The sequence below is a fragment of the Quercus lobata genome, chromosome 1 (genome assembly GCF_001633185.2).
Source record: "Quercus lobata isolate SW786 chromosome 1, ValleyOak3.0 Primary Assembly, whole genome shotgun sequence".
Classification (NCBI taxonomy): domain Eukaryota; kingdom Viridiplantae; phylum Streptophyta; class Magnoliopsida; order Fagales; family Fagaceae; genus Quercus; species Quercus lobata.
In genome coordinates, this window is record NC_044904.1 from 33,883,212 (window position 1) to 33,905,419 (window position 22,208).

The 22,208-nt window shown below is 33.1% G+C and overlaps 1 protein-coding gene across 1 annotated transcript; it reads left to right on the forward strand.

Annotated features, from left to right (window-relative positions):
- The first annotated feature begins 13,009 nt into the window (after positions 1-13,009).
- Positions 13,010-15,125, forward strand: LOC115988049 (exocyst complex component EXO70H1-like). The gene has a single exon (XM_031111682.1). The coding sequence runs from the start codon at positions 13,109-13,111 to the stop codon at positions 14,969-14,971; it is 1,863 nt and encodes a 620-aa protein (XP_030967542.1). The 5' UTR covers positions 13,010-13,108; the 3' UTR covers positions 14,972-15,125.
- Positions 15,126-22,208: the final 7,083 nt, after the last annotated feature.

The window sequence follows — 22,208 nt, forward strand, 5'->3', positions numbered from 1 at the left end:
ATGCATCATCTGTTAGTTGATAGCTTAGTATGACCAATCTTCCTATCATTGAATGTTAAGTTAATTGCCTTTCAAATAAGACCATAATTTTTATATTTAAAAAATAGACAGATAAACCAATAATTTTAAACTATTTTCTTTTCTTAAAGTTAGATGTTTTTTTTAGTGGATTCCAGTTAATTCAACTGGTAAAGTTTCTGATAATTGAATAAGAAATCTAGGGTTCAATTTTAATTGCCTATACCAAAAACCGATTGGTGTCTTGGTTTGATGATAAAGAGCTATCATCAAGAGCAGACGCATAGATTGAACGTTGAAATTCTCTCAAAAAAAAAAAAAAAGTTAGAGGGTTTCTTCCCCAATTAATTGGAATAACTTGGAGAGCTTAGAGAAAATAAGTGAACTCCAAGTTTTGCCCCTAAAGAAGTAATTTGACTCTCAGGATAGTTTGATAGATCAGTACATCAGAGATTGCTCTACCATTAGCAATGAAAGAAGAAAATAAGTATAGATATTGTTAAATATGGGAGGTGAGGTGGGGGATTGAATCCAAATTTCTTACTCTAATACAATATTAAATTAGTAATTCTCCCAAAAGTTTAAGCTTATAGGAGATAGTGAACATATTCATTTAACCTAATAATTATTAATATTATTTCCATGAAAATTCTGCTTGTCTTATAGAGATAAAGCAATTAATTTGATTTTAATTTTTTTAGGAAAAAACAGCATTGTATCTTTGATATAGATAAGTGAAATTCAACTACTTTTTAAAAGAGCGGGAAAGTTAAGGGATGTTCTAAGGGCATTGGTTTAGGAAATATGTTTAATTAGAAATTTTTTATGAGAAAAAAAAAGTAATTAATTTTTTTGACAGCTTTTTATTTTTCACAACAAATCATATGTGATACGTTGTTATTAGTTGTAATTTGGATCCACAATTTAAATTACTTTTTGTCTATCCTTAACAGCCAATAACAATTTACCATTTAAGATTTGTCGTGAAAATATTGTGAATATAATATTTCTCTTTTATATTTTTTATAAAAATTGTGTCAAAACTTTCTTAAAATGATTTATTACATGATTAAAAAAGGAAGAAGCAAAAGTACTATTAATATATCTTTCTATCGTAGTATTTCTTATTGAGAATATGCAATAGAGTTCAAACAAATCTTTGGGTGCGTATAAATCCCCAACATATCTACCGAGAGGAGGGAGGGAAACTGTTTTATTTTTTCAAAGGAGAAGAAATTAGCTTGTCTTAAATGAATTGATGTACAAATTTGTTATTATGTATTATTATTATTATTGTCGTCGTCGTCGTCGTCGTCTTTCATATGCTTTTTAAAAATACGTTCTATTGGTCTACCCAAACTTGAATGCTACTATAGAGTACTTGACTTCGTTAATTCAATAAATTCAAACCACAAAATGACAAGTTGAACCTTCTAATTATCCTTTTCGATCATTGTGATGTTATATCCATAATATTTTTCGTAATATTTTTACAAGAATCACATCAAAATCTTATGTGGAAAGTTGTTACTAGTTCTAATTTGAATCCACCACTGAAATTATTTTTTTACTCACCAATATTAGCTAATAACAATCTATTACTTCCCCCTAAAAAAAAAATAATAATAATAATCTATTACTTAAAATTTTGTGGTAGTATTTCTTAATTGCCATTTCTTAATATTAAATACCACACGTTTGAATAAAAAAAAAAAACCACACGATTACATAAAAAAAAAATAAATAAATAAAACTAAGGGATAAAGACCACAACACATTTTCATATGGACCCAATTTATTACTCAACTCTCAACCTCACATTTACTTCACAGTTATCAGTTCACATACGGACCCAATTATTCACAAATTCACAACATCAGAGAAAAGAGAAGAGAGAGAGAGGGGAATCTGAAGCGCCGGTGGAGATTGTGGTGCACAGATCGAAGGGCGGTGGAGATCGTGGTGCACAGATTGAAGGCCGGTGGAGATTGAGGTCGCCGAAAGGAAAAAGCCGGTGGAGATTGGCGTTTACCATGAAGCACTACTTCATCCGCTGCCCCACCGCCGTTCGTCCTCCTCCCTACCACCAGACTGGGTCAAATCGGATTGTTCTTCTTCTTTTTCTTCTTCTTTTCATATTTGCTTGTTCTGATTCAACTTTATTGTAAGAATTGGATTTTGTTTTGTGTTTTGTGTTTGGATTATGTGAGTCGTTTTTTGAGAGTGAAGCAAAGAGACTGAAGCAAAGGTTAGACGTTTTCTCATCCCTGCAATTGTGTTTCTTTTTCTTTTGTTTTTCTCTGTGTGTGTGTGTGTGTGTGTTTTTTTAGGTTCAAATTCAAAGGGAACCGTGAGAAGCGGTCTGATCACGGTTCTCACGGTTCCTTGTTTTTTTGGCATAGGCCGGTTCTTAAGATTTAAAAAACCGTGATTGTGAGAGGTTCACAGTTTTTTCAGTCGGACCGTACGGTCCGGTCCAGGTTTCAAAACCTTGGTTTAAGTTAGAAGAATCAGCACACAAAGTTTATTTCGGTGCAACATTACTTATTCTATATTAAAAAAATTGTATTACATATTATATATATTGATGTTTACAAAGCTACGCATTCTTGGCTTGGAAGAATTCCAAACGAGGGGCAACACAACATATGAATTATGACCAATGTGATACCAAAAAAAAAAAAAAAAAAAGCATCTTTGACTAGAAAAAGTAAACTTATATGCCTTTTCTTTTGTAGGAAAAGAAGTCCACTAAACTAAAACAAGTATATTTATACAATGACTCTAAAAAAAAAGGTATATTTATACTATTTTGTCGAAGAAAGAAAAGTATTTGTTTGATTATTTTGTTAGAATGGTTCCCTCTTTCTACATAGGAAGTAACTTTGTTGAAAATATCATATGTAAGCACTCAATTTGTAACGACCCCAAACTGGTATTGGGTTCGTACATTAAAGGCCTAAACAATAAAATTTGTAGAGAGTGGGCTGAAAGGTTAGGCCTTGGTCACCGGACAGTGGTTAGTCATGGGGTACATGGTGAACGCACAGAGGTAAACCATGTTTGCCTAAGAAGTCTTTCTCCTTGGCACGGCCTGGGAGGCTCTGGTTCTTGGCCTTCTTTCCCAGCCCTTTTTCTGGATTGCTTACTTCTCTTTTTATACTAGCCTTTACCCTCCCTCCAACGTCCACATGTTGGTTCAGCCTTTTAGGGCTGATACTTGTCCTATCAGCCCATACCCAAAATGGTTGGGGGTGGTTATAAAAACTGAAAAGCATTGCTCTGTCAGGCATAGAGTATTTAATTGCAGTAATGGCAGCCTTTCCCTTGTCCTTTGTCGCCATACTGTTCAGGGGTCCTTTCTCTATCAATGCGGAGGTATTCAGCTTTTCCTCAAACTGTTCTTATACCGTACTTGCTCTTTCTTTCAGGAGCGCTTTGGGATGTCGAGGACATTCAGGAGCGCTATGGGACGCCGAGGACAACATCATCCTCGGTTTTATCTCTAGGCCATTTGGACTTTCATTGCATATCCTCGGCAACGTCTTTTCTCGGCTTAGACCTTGGGCCCTAATATAAAGCAAGCCGGGGTCACAAATTCTCTGGCCCCACATCATATTAATTTGTTTTCCTTTTATTATCTTAAAATAATTTTTAAACAAGCTTGTGTTCTTTATCATTTCTTTTCTTTTTTCTCTATCTCACTTCATTTTTTGCTTTCTATATTATTTAAACATGATCGAATTCAAGTTATGTCTGATGTAACTTTAAAGAATATTACACCACTTAATATTTTTTTAATTAGATGCAACTTTTAATGAATTCATCATTAGATTACATTATCTTCATGTATTCTTCATTATGGCAAAATTTCAAGGTGATCAAATTAAAGATTAATAGTTACGTCATCAATTAATCAATTTTTTAAATTTGAGTTTTTGTAGCTTAAAATAATACATAAAATATGAGTTTATGGATCAAATAATAAATAATATTCAATTGGCATGAAAATTGGCATGCATGTTAATTAAGAACATATACAACATGTAATCTAACTGTGAGATTTTCAAAATATGTATTTAATAATAATTTATTGGATGGTGTAATATTACATAAAAGATGAGTTTATAGATTGAATAGTAATTAAATAATATCCAACTGGTATGAAAACTGATATGCATGTTAATTAAGAATGTATAGAACATGTAATTCAACGATGAAGTTTTCAAAATATTAATTTAATAATAAATTATTTGGTGATGTGATACTACTTAAAATTATCTATATATACACTTTATTAGAGGAATTAAAAAAAATGGAGGGAAATAAATGAAATTAATCAAACATACTCAATGGTCAATATATATTGGCGTTAGAAACAGTTACTCCTAGACCCCAAATTCTGCCTCTTCATTTAGAGCTATGTTGAAATTTTTAATAGTCAAATAGGAATTAATAAATTTTTCCTCTCTTACACGGCGACTTAGTCCGGTTTTAGTTTTTTCAGTCCCCGCAACCGCAAGAATTAAATGATACATATAATATAGGTAGAGCCTGACAGTCTCATACATTAAATTACAACGATTTCTTTCTTTCTTTTAAACCAACGGCCATTGGCGCCAGTCCACATAAGAAACTCCATTTAGAATCGGTCAACAACTTAATTTTAAATATACCTTAGTATTTTATTAATGTGCTATTATGATTCTTAAAAGGAAAAATTATTATAGTCTATTACTATTATGGTAGTATTTTTTTATCGAATAAAAACTAAAAAAGTCTAAGAAAAACATTGATATAATTAATATTGTAACAAATTTGTCATTTGAGGTGAGCCTTTATAGTATCGTAGACATTAAGGAATATAATTAAGAAAGCGAAAGTCCTAAAAACGAAGGTATATATATACCGTTAGTGTGTGTTAATCATTGCCAAATGAATCATCTTTGCTTAGACTTTCTCCCCTTAAAGGTCGTATTCTCGTGTATATATTCGGCACAAAAAGAAATATACTCCTATAAGCTTACGTCTGAAATTAATCAAGCTAGCTCGATAGAGGTAAATGACCAAGTATTCTATCAATATAATTCAACTTTTCATAGTATGACTAATACAAATTAATGAGAACTTATAAAATTGTTTTTGATGACTAATCAGTTCAAAAAATTTTATATAGAAAAATAAGAAGTCATGCTAAGGAAAACAAAAGGGGGTTCATGGAAGTAATTAAAAAAACCCATAAAATGAGAAGGTAATTGATACTTGTATTCAAAACTTTATATAGAAGTAATTGGAAAACCAAAATAGTATTAGAAACAAACAAGAAGTACTACGTTAACAATATTTTTCATAACAAATCATATGTGGTAAGTTATTATTGATTTAAATTTAATTCACAACTTAAATTATTTTTTTGCCTATCCATAACAACTAATAACAACCTACCACTTAGAATTTGTTGCGAAAATATTGTGGACATAACATTTATCGAAACAAAAAAGAGAAAGCAAGTGCATACGTGTGTAATTAAAATTTAACATTACAAGTCGTGACCAAAAAAAAAGAAAAAATTACAAGTCGGTATGTTATTGAATGAAAAGATTTGGTCTGTGACTCAAAAAAAATAAAGATTAGGTCTGTGTCCAAATCTTGCCAAGTCAAGAAGCACTGATTTGATATCTTAACTTAAGTTATAATTGTTAGTACATTTTAAATTAAATATGTTAAAACTCAAATAACTGAAGATGAATAAAGAGATGAGTTATAATAAAAAATTGTTAAAGAAAGAGTTACTTGTATGTAAGTTAGATTAAATAAATTAAGAGAAGTTTTCTAAATTAATAAATAACATGTAGGTTATGTGAAGGGTTGGAAGACTATATATACGGCTATGCTATGGACTAATTTCATATCAAGAGTGAATGAAGAAAATAGTTAAAAGCAAAGTGTATTGTGTGAGAGAGTGAATTCTATAATATTTCTAAACACTTGAGAAATTTCGGGCCAAAGAAAGGTGTTCTTCTGGTGGAGCTTTGGGCTTGAACACTTTGTGCAGAAGTTGTTCTAGCCATACAACATTTGTTGGGCTGTTGTATCCTGGGGGAGACAAGTCAGAGAAGGTCTGCGCCGGTTACAAAGTTTAGCCAACCAAGGGCTTGAATCTCCTTAAAGAGAGCGAGTGCCGCGCCTCAGTCCAAATAGTGTTGTGTAATTTTTCTCATTGAATTAATAATATTCAGAAGTACTATTCAGTTTCTCATTGTGTTATTTCCATTATTATTGTGTTTGCACAAACAATAATCATATCCCAAACAATGTTTTAAAATCTAACGGATTAAGAATGAACAATACTTTGACATGTTTTAATCAAATTTATAATGGCATTTTGATATTTTTAGATACAGCCAATAATCAAGGATTTTGTTCAACAATACATGAACTTCTGGCCTATTTTGATCTCACCAGCAAGATAGTGATACCTATTCCAACCTTTTTTTTTTTTTTTTTTTAATTATCTCATTTGCTTATATCATGAATTATTTATTCATTTTTTTTGCGAAATGCTTATATCATGAATTAGAGTATAAAAGTTTTCGCTTTATCTCCGTTCCATTTATCTATTGTATTTTTTAATTAGGGCAAGACTTAAGTACAATACTTAGGTACTGTTTCTTAGGTTCTCCTCTTAAGATTTTGTTATGTGATTTTTTTCTTATTGGATGAAAGTGTATCTTTTAGTTAAGTAGTCATATGGTTAAATTTTAAGATGGAAACCTAAGGAACATCATTTAAGGTATTGTATCTAAGTTTTGTCCTTTTAATTAAATAGACTTGTATAACCAAGGTTGTCAAAATTGGGATCCTACGTAGGATTGTTGAAGGTAGATGAGATCGTAGATCGTAGGATCGGATCGTGAATTGTAAGATCCTACATATTTTCAGATTTAAAGCAAAAAACACATTGATAATGACTTTTGAATAATTACGTAAATTATAAATTCATCAATAAAAAAACTAAGATTTACATCATATGATGTAATTTGCATGTCATACATCGCTAAGTCTATACTAACGAAAAAAATATATTTAAGTTTTAACTCAATGTATTTAAAAAGTTCAATAAATGTTTAATTAACAACCAAATACCAAAATATTAATCAAAACATATGGAAATATTTTCCTAGTTCTAAGTTCCAAGTTTGAAATCCAAAATAAGCTAGCAAATAGAAACTAGCTAACTACAATATAAAATCCAAAAGTAAGATGAATATTAAGGTGAAATGAACATTTAATTATTCTCATTCTAAGGTTCTTATAACCACCGTCCTAAATTCCTAATCATCATCATCCATTTCATCATCTATGTAGATATTATATATTTGTAAACTAGAACTACAAAAGACATCAAGATGCAATTTCATACTCAACTATTCAAGTTATACCACTCAGCAACAATTAAAGAGCATGCTAAAAAAAAAATCAATCAATCAATATACAAATACAAGCATAACTGATAAAATTATATATAAAAAAATATTTTAGTAATATTAAAACACAAATTAGTATATTCATCAAACAAATTTAACAACATTATAGCTTAAGAGACAGCAAAGCCAACATCAAATTCTTCATTAGAAATAATGAAGCATTCCTTCATTTTGATTACAAGTGAACTAAAAACTAAAAAATATTTGCTAAGGTTAACATAATTTTATAAAATTAAAATTAAAAAGTCATATTATCACAACATTAAAAAATAAAAACCCTTAAAGTTTCATCAAAAAAAAAAAAATTTATCTCATAAAAAAAAAAACAAAAAAATTATGTTTTTAGTAAGATCAGTAGGATCAGTAGGATCCCATACGATCCTACGATCTTATATGATCCTACATGATTCTACATATGATCCTACCATTTTTACGATTCTAGTGTGATCTTAAACGTTTTGGTGAGGTGGATCGTAAAATCGTGCGATCCTATTATCCAAATCGCGATTTTAACAACCATGTGTATAAGTTTGCTTGGTCAACTTGATGCATTTTAAATATCATCATATATTATACTATATAACAAAAATTGGGCTTAGAAGCTGTAATTGCACTGCCAAGTGATTACATTCACTAATTAGTAAATTAATTTTATATTATTTAATAGGATATATTTCCTCAAATTAAGAGATAATATTTAACAAATGTTTAATTTAGGTAAAACTTTATCATTTAAATTTCAACAAATTTAAATTCTATTTAAACTAAAAGTCTATTATAAAAATTTCTAAACATAAATCTCAAACAACAACTCACGTTTTTGTTCACCAAAAAAAAAAAAAAAAAAAAAAAAACTCACATTTTCTTTATATATATATATATATATATATATAAATAAAAAAAATAAAAAATAAATAAAAAACCCCACATTTTGATTTCTACTTCAACTAAAAGTTTATTATCAATATTTTAAGAACATAACTAATTAGTAAATTAATTTTATACATTTAGACTTTAAAAATTTTAAATTCTATTCAAATTAGAAGTCTATTATAAAAAAAAATTAAACTTAATTATTTCAATAAATTTAAAGTCTATTGTAAAAAACTCTAAACTTAAATCTCAAACAACAACTCATATTTTCTTTATCCACACAAAAAAAAAAAAAAAAAAAAAAAAAAAAAGTCAACTTTTTTCTTCTACTTCAACTAAAAGTCTATTATTAACATTTTAAGAACAACTAATTTGTAAATTAATTTTATATTATTTGTTATGATATATTTCCTCAAATTAAGAGATAATATTTATCAACTGTTTTATTTAGGTAAAATTTTATCATTTAAATTTCAACAAATTTAAATTCTATTCAAACTAAAAGTCTATTATAAAAAATTTATAAACTTAAATCACATACTACAAATCAAGTTTTCTTTCTTTTAAAAAAAATAAAAATAAATAAAAAAACTCACATTTTTACTTCTGTAGGGACACGATTTGTAACGACCCAACACGATACTGGGTTGTAAGGACACGATTTGTAACGACCCAACACGATATTGGGTTCGCACGTAAATAGGCCCAAATAATATGATTTGTAGAGCGTGGGTGTAAAGAACTAGGTTAACTTTTTTATAATAAAAAGATTCACCCTCACGTATATTGAAGGTCCAAAGCTGGCACAACGATCGTTTTCTTTGGTAATCGATACAGTTCTTTTTCTCTTTTTGTTCTTCTTCTTTTGTCTCTGTTTTCTTTCTTTCTATTTTTTTCCGATCCTCTCTTGCATGTTCTTCTTTCAGTTTATATACCATCCTTTGTGTTCCATCCTTATCACACACGTGTAGATTGGGTTCGGAAGATTTCTTTCTGTCCCATCTAGCACCTCCTGGAACTTCCTATGGGCAGCTGTGAGGCTGCCTCCTTACTGTTCAGGTATCACCTCCACATTAATGCGGCTAGAGAGTTGGTTGAGAGGTCATTAATGCGGAGGCAGCTGTAGTTATAGATATTTGTTGGTCTTTTCCCTTTTACCCTTGGTCTGTTATCCTATCTTCAGTGGTGACGTAATTCTGAGGTCCGGTTGCAACAAGACCGCGTCTTGATCGTCCTCGGACGCATACTGCCGAGGAGTATGGCGTCCTCGGACGAATACAGAACTCTACCCTCGTGATATTGACTACCACCCCCCTCGGTAATTGCCTTATGACCTGACTTGGCCTCCTCGGACGGATATGCATCCTCGGATGGGCCACAGGCCCAACGATCCTGACCTTAATGGGCCTATTGATCGAATGGCCCCCACAACTTCTACTCCAACTAAAAGTCTATTATCAATATTAATTTTAAGAACAACTAATTAGTAATTTAATTTTATACATTTAAACTTCAACAAGTTTAAATTTTATTCAAAATAAAAAAGCCAAGTATAAAAAATTCTAAACTTAAATCCCCGACAACAACCCATGTTTTCTTTTTAAATAAAATTAAAAAAATAATAATAATAATTTTTTGACTTCTACTCAAACTAAAAGTCTATTATCAAAATGTTAAGAACAACTAATTAGTAAATTATTTTTATATTATTTTTTATGATATATTTCCTTAAATTAAGGTATAACATTTAGCAACTATTTAATTTAAATAAAGGAAAAAATTTAAAATCCACACTTTAAGTTTCACTTGAATTCATTTCAGTTCTCTAATTTTACTTTTGTTCAATTGAGTTCTCTATGTTTCAAATTTTTTTCAATTAAGGCTTCCCATCCACTTCCATTAACTACTTGTTGTTAAGTGTCTAATTTCGAAATTTCAAAGATCAAAAAAAAAAAAAAAAAATTATTCAAATTATTTTTTTTTAAAGAAGATGAAGAACAAATCTAGTTGATCTTCCTTAGCCCCACTTCAAACCCAAACTCTATTCATCAACTCCCTCACTGCCCCCCACAAACCTCTCATGGCATGAATTCAAAGAATCTACTTTACTCAACATCTGAAACTTTTAATCAATGATTTCCCAATGGCAAAAATATTCAATTACTCAAGCTTTCAATGAAAGCATATTTTAGATTCACATAGATCCTATAGCCTTGGTAGTATCCTTAAAAAGGTCAATAAGAGGCAATTCCTCCATAGGAGAAATAATAGAATCTTACATTCGTTGACTGACAACTAGAACAACAAGCATATTCCAATGACCGAAACCTCAAAATAAGAAAAATACATACAACAACATACTAATCTTAAATATGTTCACTGGTCAAAACTTCCACACACACACACACACAAACCATCAAATTGATCAAATTCCAGTTGCAAAATTCAAAAGAAAAGTGAGGAAGGGAGGGAGGGAGGGAGGCTTATGAGTATGAGGAATTCAAAGTGTTGGTCGCCAACTCCTTGGTCTAGTTTGTGGGGTAGTGAGGGGGTTAAGGACTAAGGTTTTAGTATAAAGTGGGGTTGAGGAAGAGGTGGAGATAGAAGAGAATGGTGGTGAAGGTAAAGAAGAATGACATTTCTTGGTTTGAGTTACCAATAATGTTTCTTCATTATGCAAATTTGTGAAACCATATATGTTTTTATTTTAGATTTGGAAAAAAAAAAAAAAAATTAGACACTTTAACGGCGAGAACTTAACAGAATTGGACAAAATCCTTAGTTGAGTACATATTTGAAATTTAAATAACTCAATTGAACGAAAGTAAAATTAAAGGATTGAAATGAATTCATGTGAAACTTAAAGGATGGGTTTTACAATTTTTCCTTAAAAATAAAACTAAAAGTCTATCATCAAATATTTTTAAACTTAAATCTCACACAACTAATGTTTTTTTTTTTTTTTTTTGGGGCAAGTTGCATCTTATTAAATTAATATTTTATCAGGATATTATGCTACAAGACTCTTGCCTAAGGAATAAAATTTAACAATAATTTAATTTAGATAAAAGTTTGTCATCTAAGTTTTAGAAATTTAAATTCTACTCCAACGAATAGTTAATTATCAAAATTTTCATATATATATAGAGCCATGAATTTTCAATATAATTTCTCTTAACCAATAAAATCATCTCTATAATTAAATCGCACACAATACACCTCACGTTGTTGTATTTTTGTTTTTTTTTTTCAAGATGCAATTTATGCTTATATTTTAATTTAATAAATTCATCTTACTTCTTGTTTTTTGCTTTTGAATTTGTGTGCATGATAAGAAGCAAAACAATGGACACCCATTTAAGTTCCTAGTTCTCTTATGTAAGTTTTTGTTTTTTGTTTTTTTATTTTTTATTTTTTTTATATTCTCAAATTTTGAACTCTTTTGTGTATGTTTTGATTTTGGGCTTTGGTTATTGTTTTTAATTTGTGAGTGTGCTGATTTTTTTAATTATACTATAACTAGGAAAAAATCGATATTGAGGAACTTTTTATTATTATTATTATTCTTTGTGTTTATTAGGGCATAAATTAAATGTAATCCAAATAAGAATTATCAAACTCATATCACATCTCATATTAAGAAATTAACACAAAGCTCAAAGATAATTTAAAAATAGATAAACAATTATAAAATCTAAACTCTAAACTCTATATTTATATTTTCAGTGCTTAATGAACCAAACTTGAACCACTTCAAGCTTATTACATTCATGATCAAATTTACAAAGGACAACATTCTTTCTTTGACTAATAGAACTGAGATAATATATATATATATATATATAACTTCATATTTTATCAGGAATTGTTGCTATTGAAATATAATTGACAATGATGATTAATGCAATTTTTTTTTTCAATTTTCAATAAGTAAAAATGATTGTTAGATAAAACTTGTATAAACTTAAGCAACTTATTTATTTTATAAATAAATTTAAACTTAGGGTTTGAAGGATACATTATTAGTTCCAATTTTCAACCTCTCTTGTAAAAAAAAAAAAAAAAGTTACAACCTCTCTTGAGTCTTGTGATGTATGAAACTTCGAGTTTGATTCTTTCTTGCGCCACCCCCTATTCATTAATGTCTACAACTTGTAGAAAAGAAGAAAGAAAGGAAAAGAAATAAGTGAAGGAAGATGTTACTAATTACTAATATGAAAAATTGAACCACAAAATCCACCCACTTCCTTCCAACCATCTTCTTCCCTTTTGACTTAAGCCATCATTTCTTTGCAAAATTACAAAACATTTATGATCCATCTCATCTCACTCATTTTGTCAAATTCTAGTAATAACTCCCTGCAAAAAAGGCAACTCACACAGCATCTTGGCGAAAACAAACGGCCAAAACAAGGCAACAATGAACAAACGCGCATAGTCTATTACTATTAGTAATAGTCATACATATACACACTATTACTGACAGGACATCGTCAACTGTTTCGTTTCTCGTAGTTTCTACCGGACCCACTTCCTACCTCCCTCGCTTTTTTCCCCCAACACTCCACGTCACCCTCTCTGTCTCTCAATCTATATATACCCCCCACCACTCACCACGATTCTCCATCAAAAACCAAAACAAACAATTTCAACTTCTTCACACTAGCTCTCTCTCTCTTTCTGCAACAAAACAAAGAAAGAAAAACAAAAAGCTTTTGTGATATTTGTTAATGCCAAGTAAAGGAATGAGGAACGTGTTTTTCAAATCACCTTCACCTTCACCTTCTAGAACAGCGATGATTCCACCAGCTTCACCTAGCCGCACTTTCTCTGAGTCTCTAATGGACGAGAACATTGAGATTGCTGAGTCTCTTATTACCAAATGGGACTGTACTAACGTTTCTTCCTTTGCAAACGTCACCTCGCTTTTCCACGCCGATCCTCACGAGGCTAAACAGTATTTGAACTCTGTTAGAGACTTACAGGCCGCTATGCAGCACTTGGTTACCGAGAACTCGAGCTCTGAAAAGATTGTCGCGGCTCAGAATTTGATGCAACTTGCTATGAAGAGGTTGGAGAAGGAGTTCTATCAGATTTTGTCTGTCAATAGGGCTAACTTGGACCCTGAATCGGTTTCGGTTCGCTCGTCGAGATCTTCGGCGGCGAGGTCGAGCACTTCGGATTTTGAGGAAAGCGATGAGTCGGAGGAGGACGAGTTCCGATTCGGGACTGAGTTGGATAACTCGCTCTCCGATGTGGAGCGAGTTTCGATGATCGCGATGGCGGATTTGAAAGCCATTGCGGATTGTATGATATCGTCTGGTTATGGAAGAGAGTGCGTCAAGATTTACAAGATAATTCGGAAATCGATTGTCGATGAGTCGCTGTATCATCTCGGTGTTGAGAGGCAGATTAGTCTTTCACAATTGCAAAAGATGGATTGGGCAATGGTGGAGTTGAAAATCAAAACCTGGTTGAACGCAGTGAAGGTCGCCGTGAAAACACTCTTTTACGGCGAGAGAATTCTCTGCGACCACGTGTTCTCTGCCTCGGATTCTATCAGAGAGTCTTGCTTCTCTGAGATTTCCAAAGAGGCCGCAATAAGCCTGTTTGGATTCCCGGAAACCGTGGCAAAGTGCAAGAAAACACCGGAGAAAATGTTTCGCACACTGGACCTATACGAAGCAATATCAGACCTCTTGCCTGAAATCCAATCCATCTTCTCGTACGAATCAACCTCCACCGTCCGATCACAGGCCCTTAATTCCTTGATCAAACTTGGCGATGCGGTGCGTACAATGTTAATGGATTTCGAAACCGCCATTCAAAAAGACCCGGCGAAAGCTACAGTCCCAGGCGGTGGGGTCCACCCATTGACACGTTACGTGATGAACTATATCTCTCTCCTCGCCGATTACAGTGGCGCACTCGCCGATATAGTCGCCGACTGGCCGTTAAATCTACAAACGCCGTTACCTGAATCATATTTCGGAAGCACAAGCGAGCTCGATGATAGCCCAGTTTACGTACGATTTGCGTGGCTAGTCTTGGTTTTACTCTGCAAACTCGACGGCAAAGCCGAGCTATACAAGGACGTGGCGCTCTCGTACTTGTTCTTAGCCAATAATCTCCAATACGTCGTCGCCAAGGTCCGCAGTTCGAATTTGAAGCTTTTTCTCGGTGATGATTGGGTGAATAAGCATGAGTTGAAGGTGAAACAGTACGCTTCGAATTACGAGAGAATGGGATGGAGCAAAGTGATATCTTCGTTGCCGGAAGATCCAACGGCTGAGATTTCGCCGGACCATGCGAGGGACTGTTATAAGAAATTCGGGGCGGCGTTTGAAGAGGCTTATAAGAAACAGAGTTCGTGGGTCGTGCCCGACCCGAAACTGAGAGACGAGATTAAAATTTCGGTGGAGAGAAAGCTTGGTGCGGCGTACGGGAATTTCTATGAGAAGAATCGGGGCGGGTCGGGGTCATTTGTCAAATTTGCCCCTGATGATTTGGGGAATTACTTGTCGGATTTGTTCTATGGGAATGGGAGTACAGGGAGTGTTTCGTCACATTTCCGTGGCAGACGTGGACATTGAGATTTTTATTTTGGCCGGTTGTTCTCGCCGGCCTTGGCAGTTTTTGAGACTTGTGTGTTTTATGCCAAACAAGAATATGGACAAAGTAGCGCGTAAATAATAATTGACAGATGTATAGAGAACGATACATGCATTAATGTTCGGATATTTTTCAGAGGTGTCTACACTTACTTCTTTTTTATTTTTTATTTATTTTTATGGGAGAGGTGTCTACACTTTACAGGCCCATACGTACACGCCTTTGTATTTTAATTGAAAAATGAGAAATGATATGTCGATTGTATTTTTATAATATTTTTACAACAAATCATAAATCACATGTTATTACTAGTTATTATTGTTAGGGTAAAAAAGTTATCTTAGTATTATGTTCAAATTTGAACCATTAACAATTAACCATTTATAATTTTTTGTAAAAATGTTGTGAATGTAGTACCTCTCTTGAAAAATATGGCAAAGAGTTTCTTACAAATTTTAGCTATGTTCAGATTTACTCAAGTGCTGGTACCCTTTATTCATTTTTCGCCTGAAATTTTAGAGAGAGAATCTTTGGATAAAGAATGGCGATTGTGATTATTTTTAGCTCATGACATAGGAGGAGTCAGCAAGTAAAAATTTTGTAAAAAGAGTAATATACTGTGTGATGGCTCAAACAATAGAGGCAAGAGACAAGACACGAGGAATTATTATTTATTAAAAATATCCCACTCATTGTCACCAAAAAAAAAAAATTCCCACTCATTAACAAGTATATAAAGCAGAAAAGGGGTAGATGAATATATATATATATATATTTAAAGGAGGAATTAGCTATAATTGGGTTAGATAGATAGCCGGCTGGATTGGAGGAAAAGAGCAAAGATTGTTTCCAAGTCGTTGAATAATTAATTGAAAGCCTAAAGTAAAAAATATTTCTAGATTTTAACATCAAACATACTTAAATCCATATATCAGACTAACATGTCTTGTAGTCTCATGCATTTGGTTTTCCCTACTTCAATGGAAGAGAAGCGGTTCAACTTCAACTTATTGATGTAGAAATTATATATTCATAATGGCCGACTACAAGATAATACAATATAAAAGTATATTCTTTTCCTCCATCTCCATGCAAAGAGGAGGACCCCCAAAACAATGTTTGTGGACACGACAAGACATTGCTCTACTGATATGTAAAGAAAACCTTGAGTGGACGATATTTCATATTAACAAAATCAAAAGCCAATGTCAGAGCTCAAGCCTCAGGTACGTAGTTATATTCCCACATTTCGTTCACTTGTGAATTGGGTTTGTTTTAATATGTCTCATTGATAAAGTGGCACTTTTGTTTTGGGTCTTTATGTATCTTATATAGTGATTTTGTATTTCCCTATATCATGAACAAATGGGCTTCCTTGCCATAGACTAAGTTGTCATCATCTCTTTTTTTAATGAATAATGTGGCAATCATCTTTACTTGTTTCACATCCTGCATTAGTTGCCTGTGTAGTATTTCTCAATCGACCCCTATAAAGTTGTTTCCTAGTGATCCAATGAGTTCTGCAGACAAATGTTCTAGATAACATAGATTATATTGGTGGACAGGTATTTTAATGGCAGTTGAGCATTATGTGAAGTCATAGGTACTGGGAGTGCTGACCTCTATACATTCTACTAAGATGCAGAAGAATGGTCATATTTTTTAAGCACTTTAGGTGAAGTCTCCAACTTGACTAGATAGGGTGTTTCTATATCATGTCAATGAAGGAGGTCCAAATGTAATTTCCCTTATAAAAATAAAAAAGAAGAGAAACACACCTCATGTGGTGTAAGAAAATAAGCATATGCAAATAAAATGATCTAGTCCATATGAAAATTGGCTCTTTGTGTGTATGTGTGAGAAAAAAATGAAAATGAAAAGAAGATTTGCTTCTTTGTTATTTCTAATGATATCATTGGAAGTTTAAGCAATGGTCATCTACAAATATGCACTAGTCAACGCACAATTATGCTTTTGTGTTGCTGAACTTGATACATACTTGATATGTATTTGTGTTGTGCATAAACACAAACTGTTAAATGAACTGACAAAGTTGTAAGTGAAGCATAAGTGATGGAGATCATGCTGCTACAAATTCCTATAACAATATTACTTGCAGTTATGTGACTTATGTCTTTAACCTACATATGAAAGAGAATTATTTTTCCATTTCTTCTCCCCACCCCCCCCCCCCTTTTATGTAGGATGTGCTAATGTGCCGAAACAAAACATTATCATTTTTATGTATCATCCATTCCTATGTGTAATTCTTGTTTTTTTACAAGGCACAACAAAGGTCCAGTCAGAGGCAGTTGGAGTAGTGTCAAAGAAAGAAGATTTGAAAGATGAAAATCTTGTATTTGTTGCCGGAGATACTAGTAGAGAGAGAGAGAGAGAGTAGAGAAGAAAGAAGACTAAGAGGGAAGAAGAGTGAAGAGTCAGAGAAGATTACACGAAAATTCTTTTTACTCAATCCACCACACTTTCCTAAAGGTCCTCCACAAAGTCCACTATTCCCAACAAAAGCATCTTTACCAAACCTATCCAAATCATGGATTGAGTAAGAAGAATTGATTGAAAAAATGAAAATGAATAGAAGATTTACTTCTTTGTTATTTCTAATGATATCATTGGAAGTTTAAGCTATGGTCATTTGCAAATATGCACTGGTCAACGCACAATTACGAAATTGTGTTGTTGAACTTGATACACACTTGATATGTGTTTGTGTTGTGCATAAGCAAAAACTGTTAAATGAACTGACAGAGTTGTAAGTGAAGCATAAGTGATGCAGATCATGTTGCTTCAAGTTCCTGTAATAATATTACCTACAGTTATATGACTTATGTCTTTAACCTACATATGAAAGAGAATTATTTTTCCATTTCTTATCTTCCCCCCCCCCCCCCCCGGGGCCCCCCACTTTTACGTAGGATGTGCTGATGTGCCGAAACAAAAAATTATCATTTTTATGTATCATCCATTCTTATGTGTAATTCTTGTTTTTCTACAAGGCACAACAAAGGTCCGGTCAGAGGCAGTTGGAGCAATGTCAAAGAAAGAAGATTTGAAAGATGAAAATCTTGTATTTGTTGCTAGAGCTACTGGTAGAGAGAGAGAGAGAGAGAGGAAAGAAGACTGAGAGGGAAGAAGAGTGAAGAGTTAGAGAAGAGTGAGAAAAGAAGAAAAGAATAAGAGAAAAGAGAGAGTCAAAGAGTGAGAAGCAAAGAGAAGAGAGAAAACAATATTATTTTACTTATACATACTAGCGACAGTAAGTTCTAAATACCCATACTTACTATAGCTAAGATGGAAAAAAAAAGTTTACATACCCAAATGTGGGGGGGTTTTTAAGGCTCTAGTTGGTAAAATAGCAATTTTGGGGGGGGGGGGGGGGGGGTGTGGGCAGGGGGTTGGTTTACACCTCCTAATGCTAATGCTATAAAGTTACATATATGCAACCTCATTGTTCATATGATATAAACCTAAAAACTAATATTTTATTAACTCTCCCACTTCTCTCTCTTATTTGACTCTCCATTTTTCTCTTTCTTCTCTCTATTTCACTCTTCACTGTGTCTCCCTCTTTTCTCTATTTCACTCTTATCTGTCTCTCCCTCTGCTCTCTCTCTATTTCTCTCTAGTCTCTTTGTTTCTCTCTAATCTATCTTTTCTTATCTGACACATTTTTGGTTGGATCAAATTGATGGTGGCTGGGTTTCAAGGGTGGAGATTTGGTGGTTGCTGGGTTGGTTTCAGTGGTGGAGTTAAATCGGTGGGTGAGTTTTGGTGGTGGGTTTCGCTGATGGTGGGTTTTGGTGATAGTGGGTTTTAATGGTGGCTGGATTTTAGGGATGGAAATTCGGTGGTTGTGGGTCTCGATGATGGTGGGTTTCGGTGATGGTAGGTTTTAATGGTTGGTTGTTGTGGGTTTTGCAGCGGCTATGGGTGGTGGGTTTGGCAGGGTCTCTATGTCTTGTCTCTCTAACTCTCTGTGATTTTGGTAGTTTTTTTTATGGTTGTGGTGATGGATTCCAAGTGGTGGTGGTGTGCTGTGGGGATGGTGGCTATTGTGGTTGAGTTTTTTTTTTTTTTTTTTTTTTTTTTTTTTTTTTTTTTGCTATGGGGTTTAATTTTGGGATGGGTATTGACTATGGTGGTGGTGGTTGGTTTTGATTGTTGTACTGATGGTGATTGGTTACTTGGTTTTGATAGTTGTGCTGGTGGTGGCTATTGTGAAGAATTGGTGTTTGTGGCTGAGTTTTAGTGAAATGTGGGTTGCATAGGTTTATTAGAGAGAGAGACAAAGAGGAAGAGAGAGGAAAGAGAGATAGAAGAGAAGAGAGAGAATTTTTTTTTTATTTTAAACTTTGAAGTTAACCTTTTTCTAAGTTTGAAGTTTCCTAATAAATCACCACTGTGCACCCTTGGTACAGTAGTCACTCCACAGGTATAAGTGCATGTGGGGAATGGAGAGCCAAGGTTGGGATTCTAGTCTTTAAGAGGGAGCTTCACACACATATACACTTAAATTAGTCTAGAGTAGAAATTCTATCTTGTATAAAAAATAAAAGTTTCCCAAAAAATCCAAATAAATACTCTTATTCAAGATTTTATTGACTTTGTCAGCAAATGCCATGCTATTAGGAGACATCGTAAAAGTGCAATCCAAATTTCCCTGTGTTTGGGTTGAATCATTTTTCTTATATAGAATAAGTTGAATAAAATTATAATTATAGCTAAAAAAAATCTATAGTATATATAAATAAAATCCAAGATGTTCCCTCTTCATAATATGACACATAAAATTTAGAGACCTCACAGATATACAAGTAGGATCGTGCCAAAAAACAAACTTGAACATAGTTAACATAGGTATTCCAAGTTACTGTATCTAACTTTTTCTCAAAAAAAAGTTACTGTATCTAACTAGATAAACGAAGCAAGCTAACAAATGGCCAAATACATGAGGCTTATTAATAGATTGTAATAATGAGCCTCTAAACCTACCTTAATCCTTTAGTTATTTTTTTGTAAGGGGTTTTATCAATTGGGTCTGTGAGTTATACAAGGAGCTGAAGTAAGTATCCCTCTTCTATTTTACAATACCATTAGAGAATTTCTTTTCCTGTAACAAAATTCAATCACAACAACTCCATTAATTGTGAGATGATAAAAGATTTTCCCATCTCGACCTAATAAAAACTAGTTAAATTGCTTTTATTATTCCTCTCCTAGCCAGAATCAACAACAACATCAAAAATAGTCCGGCTCTTGTGGTTACTTTTTTTAATTAGATGAGGAAAATTGATAATGAATTGAAACGTTACCAAATTTGCTTTTACTTACACCAACGACTTGTGAATGTCGTTGATTCCCTGACAAAAAATGCTAAGGTTGACACTTGGTGTCGCGTACACATGGTGTCATTGTTAGAATATGAACAACCTTGAATATTTGAGAAAAAACAGAACTGGATTGAACCAGCAGGCCTGTTGATTTGCAGGGAATTTGCTTATTGAGAAGGAAATTCAACGATCTCGACCCAAATGTTTTCTGATTTTTAATCATACACAAACGGGTTCACATATTCGGGTCAATCTCTTTCAGTTTTTGTAATCTTGTGTAGAGAACAGTGTGGGTCCATTAGGTCGAATTGACACTACAATACGCGGTTCTCCTTCATAAGCATACACCCATCCACAAGCTAAGATCCATTGATTTGATTATTTTCCAACCATCTAGATTCTAGATGACTAGATCTTTTATTTTTAAGATTCTTAATATATGTGTTGGAACTTGCAAGGACGATGAAGCACCACATAAATTAGAGTAGTATTTTAGACAATCATTCAAGTATTTAATTATGGTTTTTTTTTTCCCTGAATAAGTACTTAATTATGGTGGGTCCCAATTAAATCATCTGAAAAAAAAAATTATTGTCAAATAAGGGATTAAGTTTAGATCTTGTTTACACACAAAATAAACTTCTTTGTATGATTGTATCTTGAAATATTAGTAAAAAGTAATTATCACACAGGTTTCAACTCTTATCATTTCTCTCTAAAAAAAAAAAAAAAAACTCTTATTATTTCAAAAAAAAATTGAAATTAAAAAAAAAAAATCAAATAAGAGAGTTACTTTATACCTAATTATGGTGAACCACCTCAAGTTTAAAATAGTGGACTTGGCACTGTCATTTGAGTTTGTATTATTTTCAAAAAAAAATAAAAAATAAAAAACAATAATTTGAGTTTGTGTTAAGGACAATTTAACTCTAAATTTGTTTGGAGTTATCTTTTTCAACTCATTATGTACCAATTTATAAGATTATCTATGAGTATTTTTTATTATTATAGGAATCTATATATAATTATTATTGTAGGGACACGGTTTTAGTTGGCCCGATCCTTGTTGGTCAGGTCTTGGCCCAAAAGGTTCCACACAATGAATTTTTTTGTAGAGTATGGGTTAAAGAATTAGGTTTCAGTTGGCTTAAACGGTTTATTGCATGGGCTCAGGGGATACAGAAACAAGAACAAAAAGAAGGTAGCAATGAATAGAGATCCTTCTCAAATGATCAAGTCTCCCCCTTTGATTAATGGGCACAGATTCATACAAATAAGGTTCTCTACCGTGTTCTCCCCTCTCTTTCTCTCCGTCTCACGTCCCCCTTTCTTGGGGGACCTTTACATATTATATAGGCCCTCTCTTATCATCTGAGCTTTACACTTGTTGATCATCCAAACCCCTACTTGAGCACCTGTCCCATCAGACACCCTTATCAGTTCTTTGTGAGTTGCGGTGACCAAGGTAACACTGTTCAGGGGTCTTCTCTTCATTAATGCGGTCAGGAGAGTAGTTGTGGTGTATTTAATGTGGTGGAGGCAGCTTTTGCTGAGATATTTTGGGTTTCCTTGCTTTTGACGTACTTGGAGGGAGGACTACAGTAGCTGGGGCGCACCCTTGACCCGGATCTTGGAATTTCCGAGGAGGAATTACTCCTCGGACATGTTCTCTTTGCCCGTGGGCCTAAATAAGGATTCTGGACCATAACGCCTCCTCGGACGAACGCCTCCTCGAACGGCCCAGTGCCCAGTCAACCTATTATTCTGGGCCGGTCCCCACAATAGCCCCTCAAAACTCCGGTTTTGATCTCTTTCCGAGGAGAAAAGCGGGGTTTTGAGATTCACAAAGGATGGAATTAATGGGATCTTG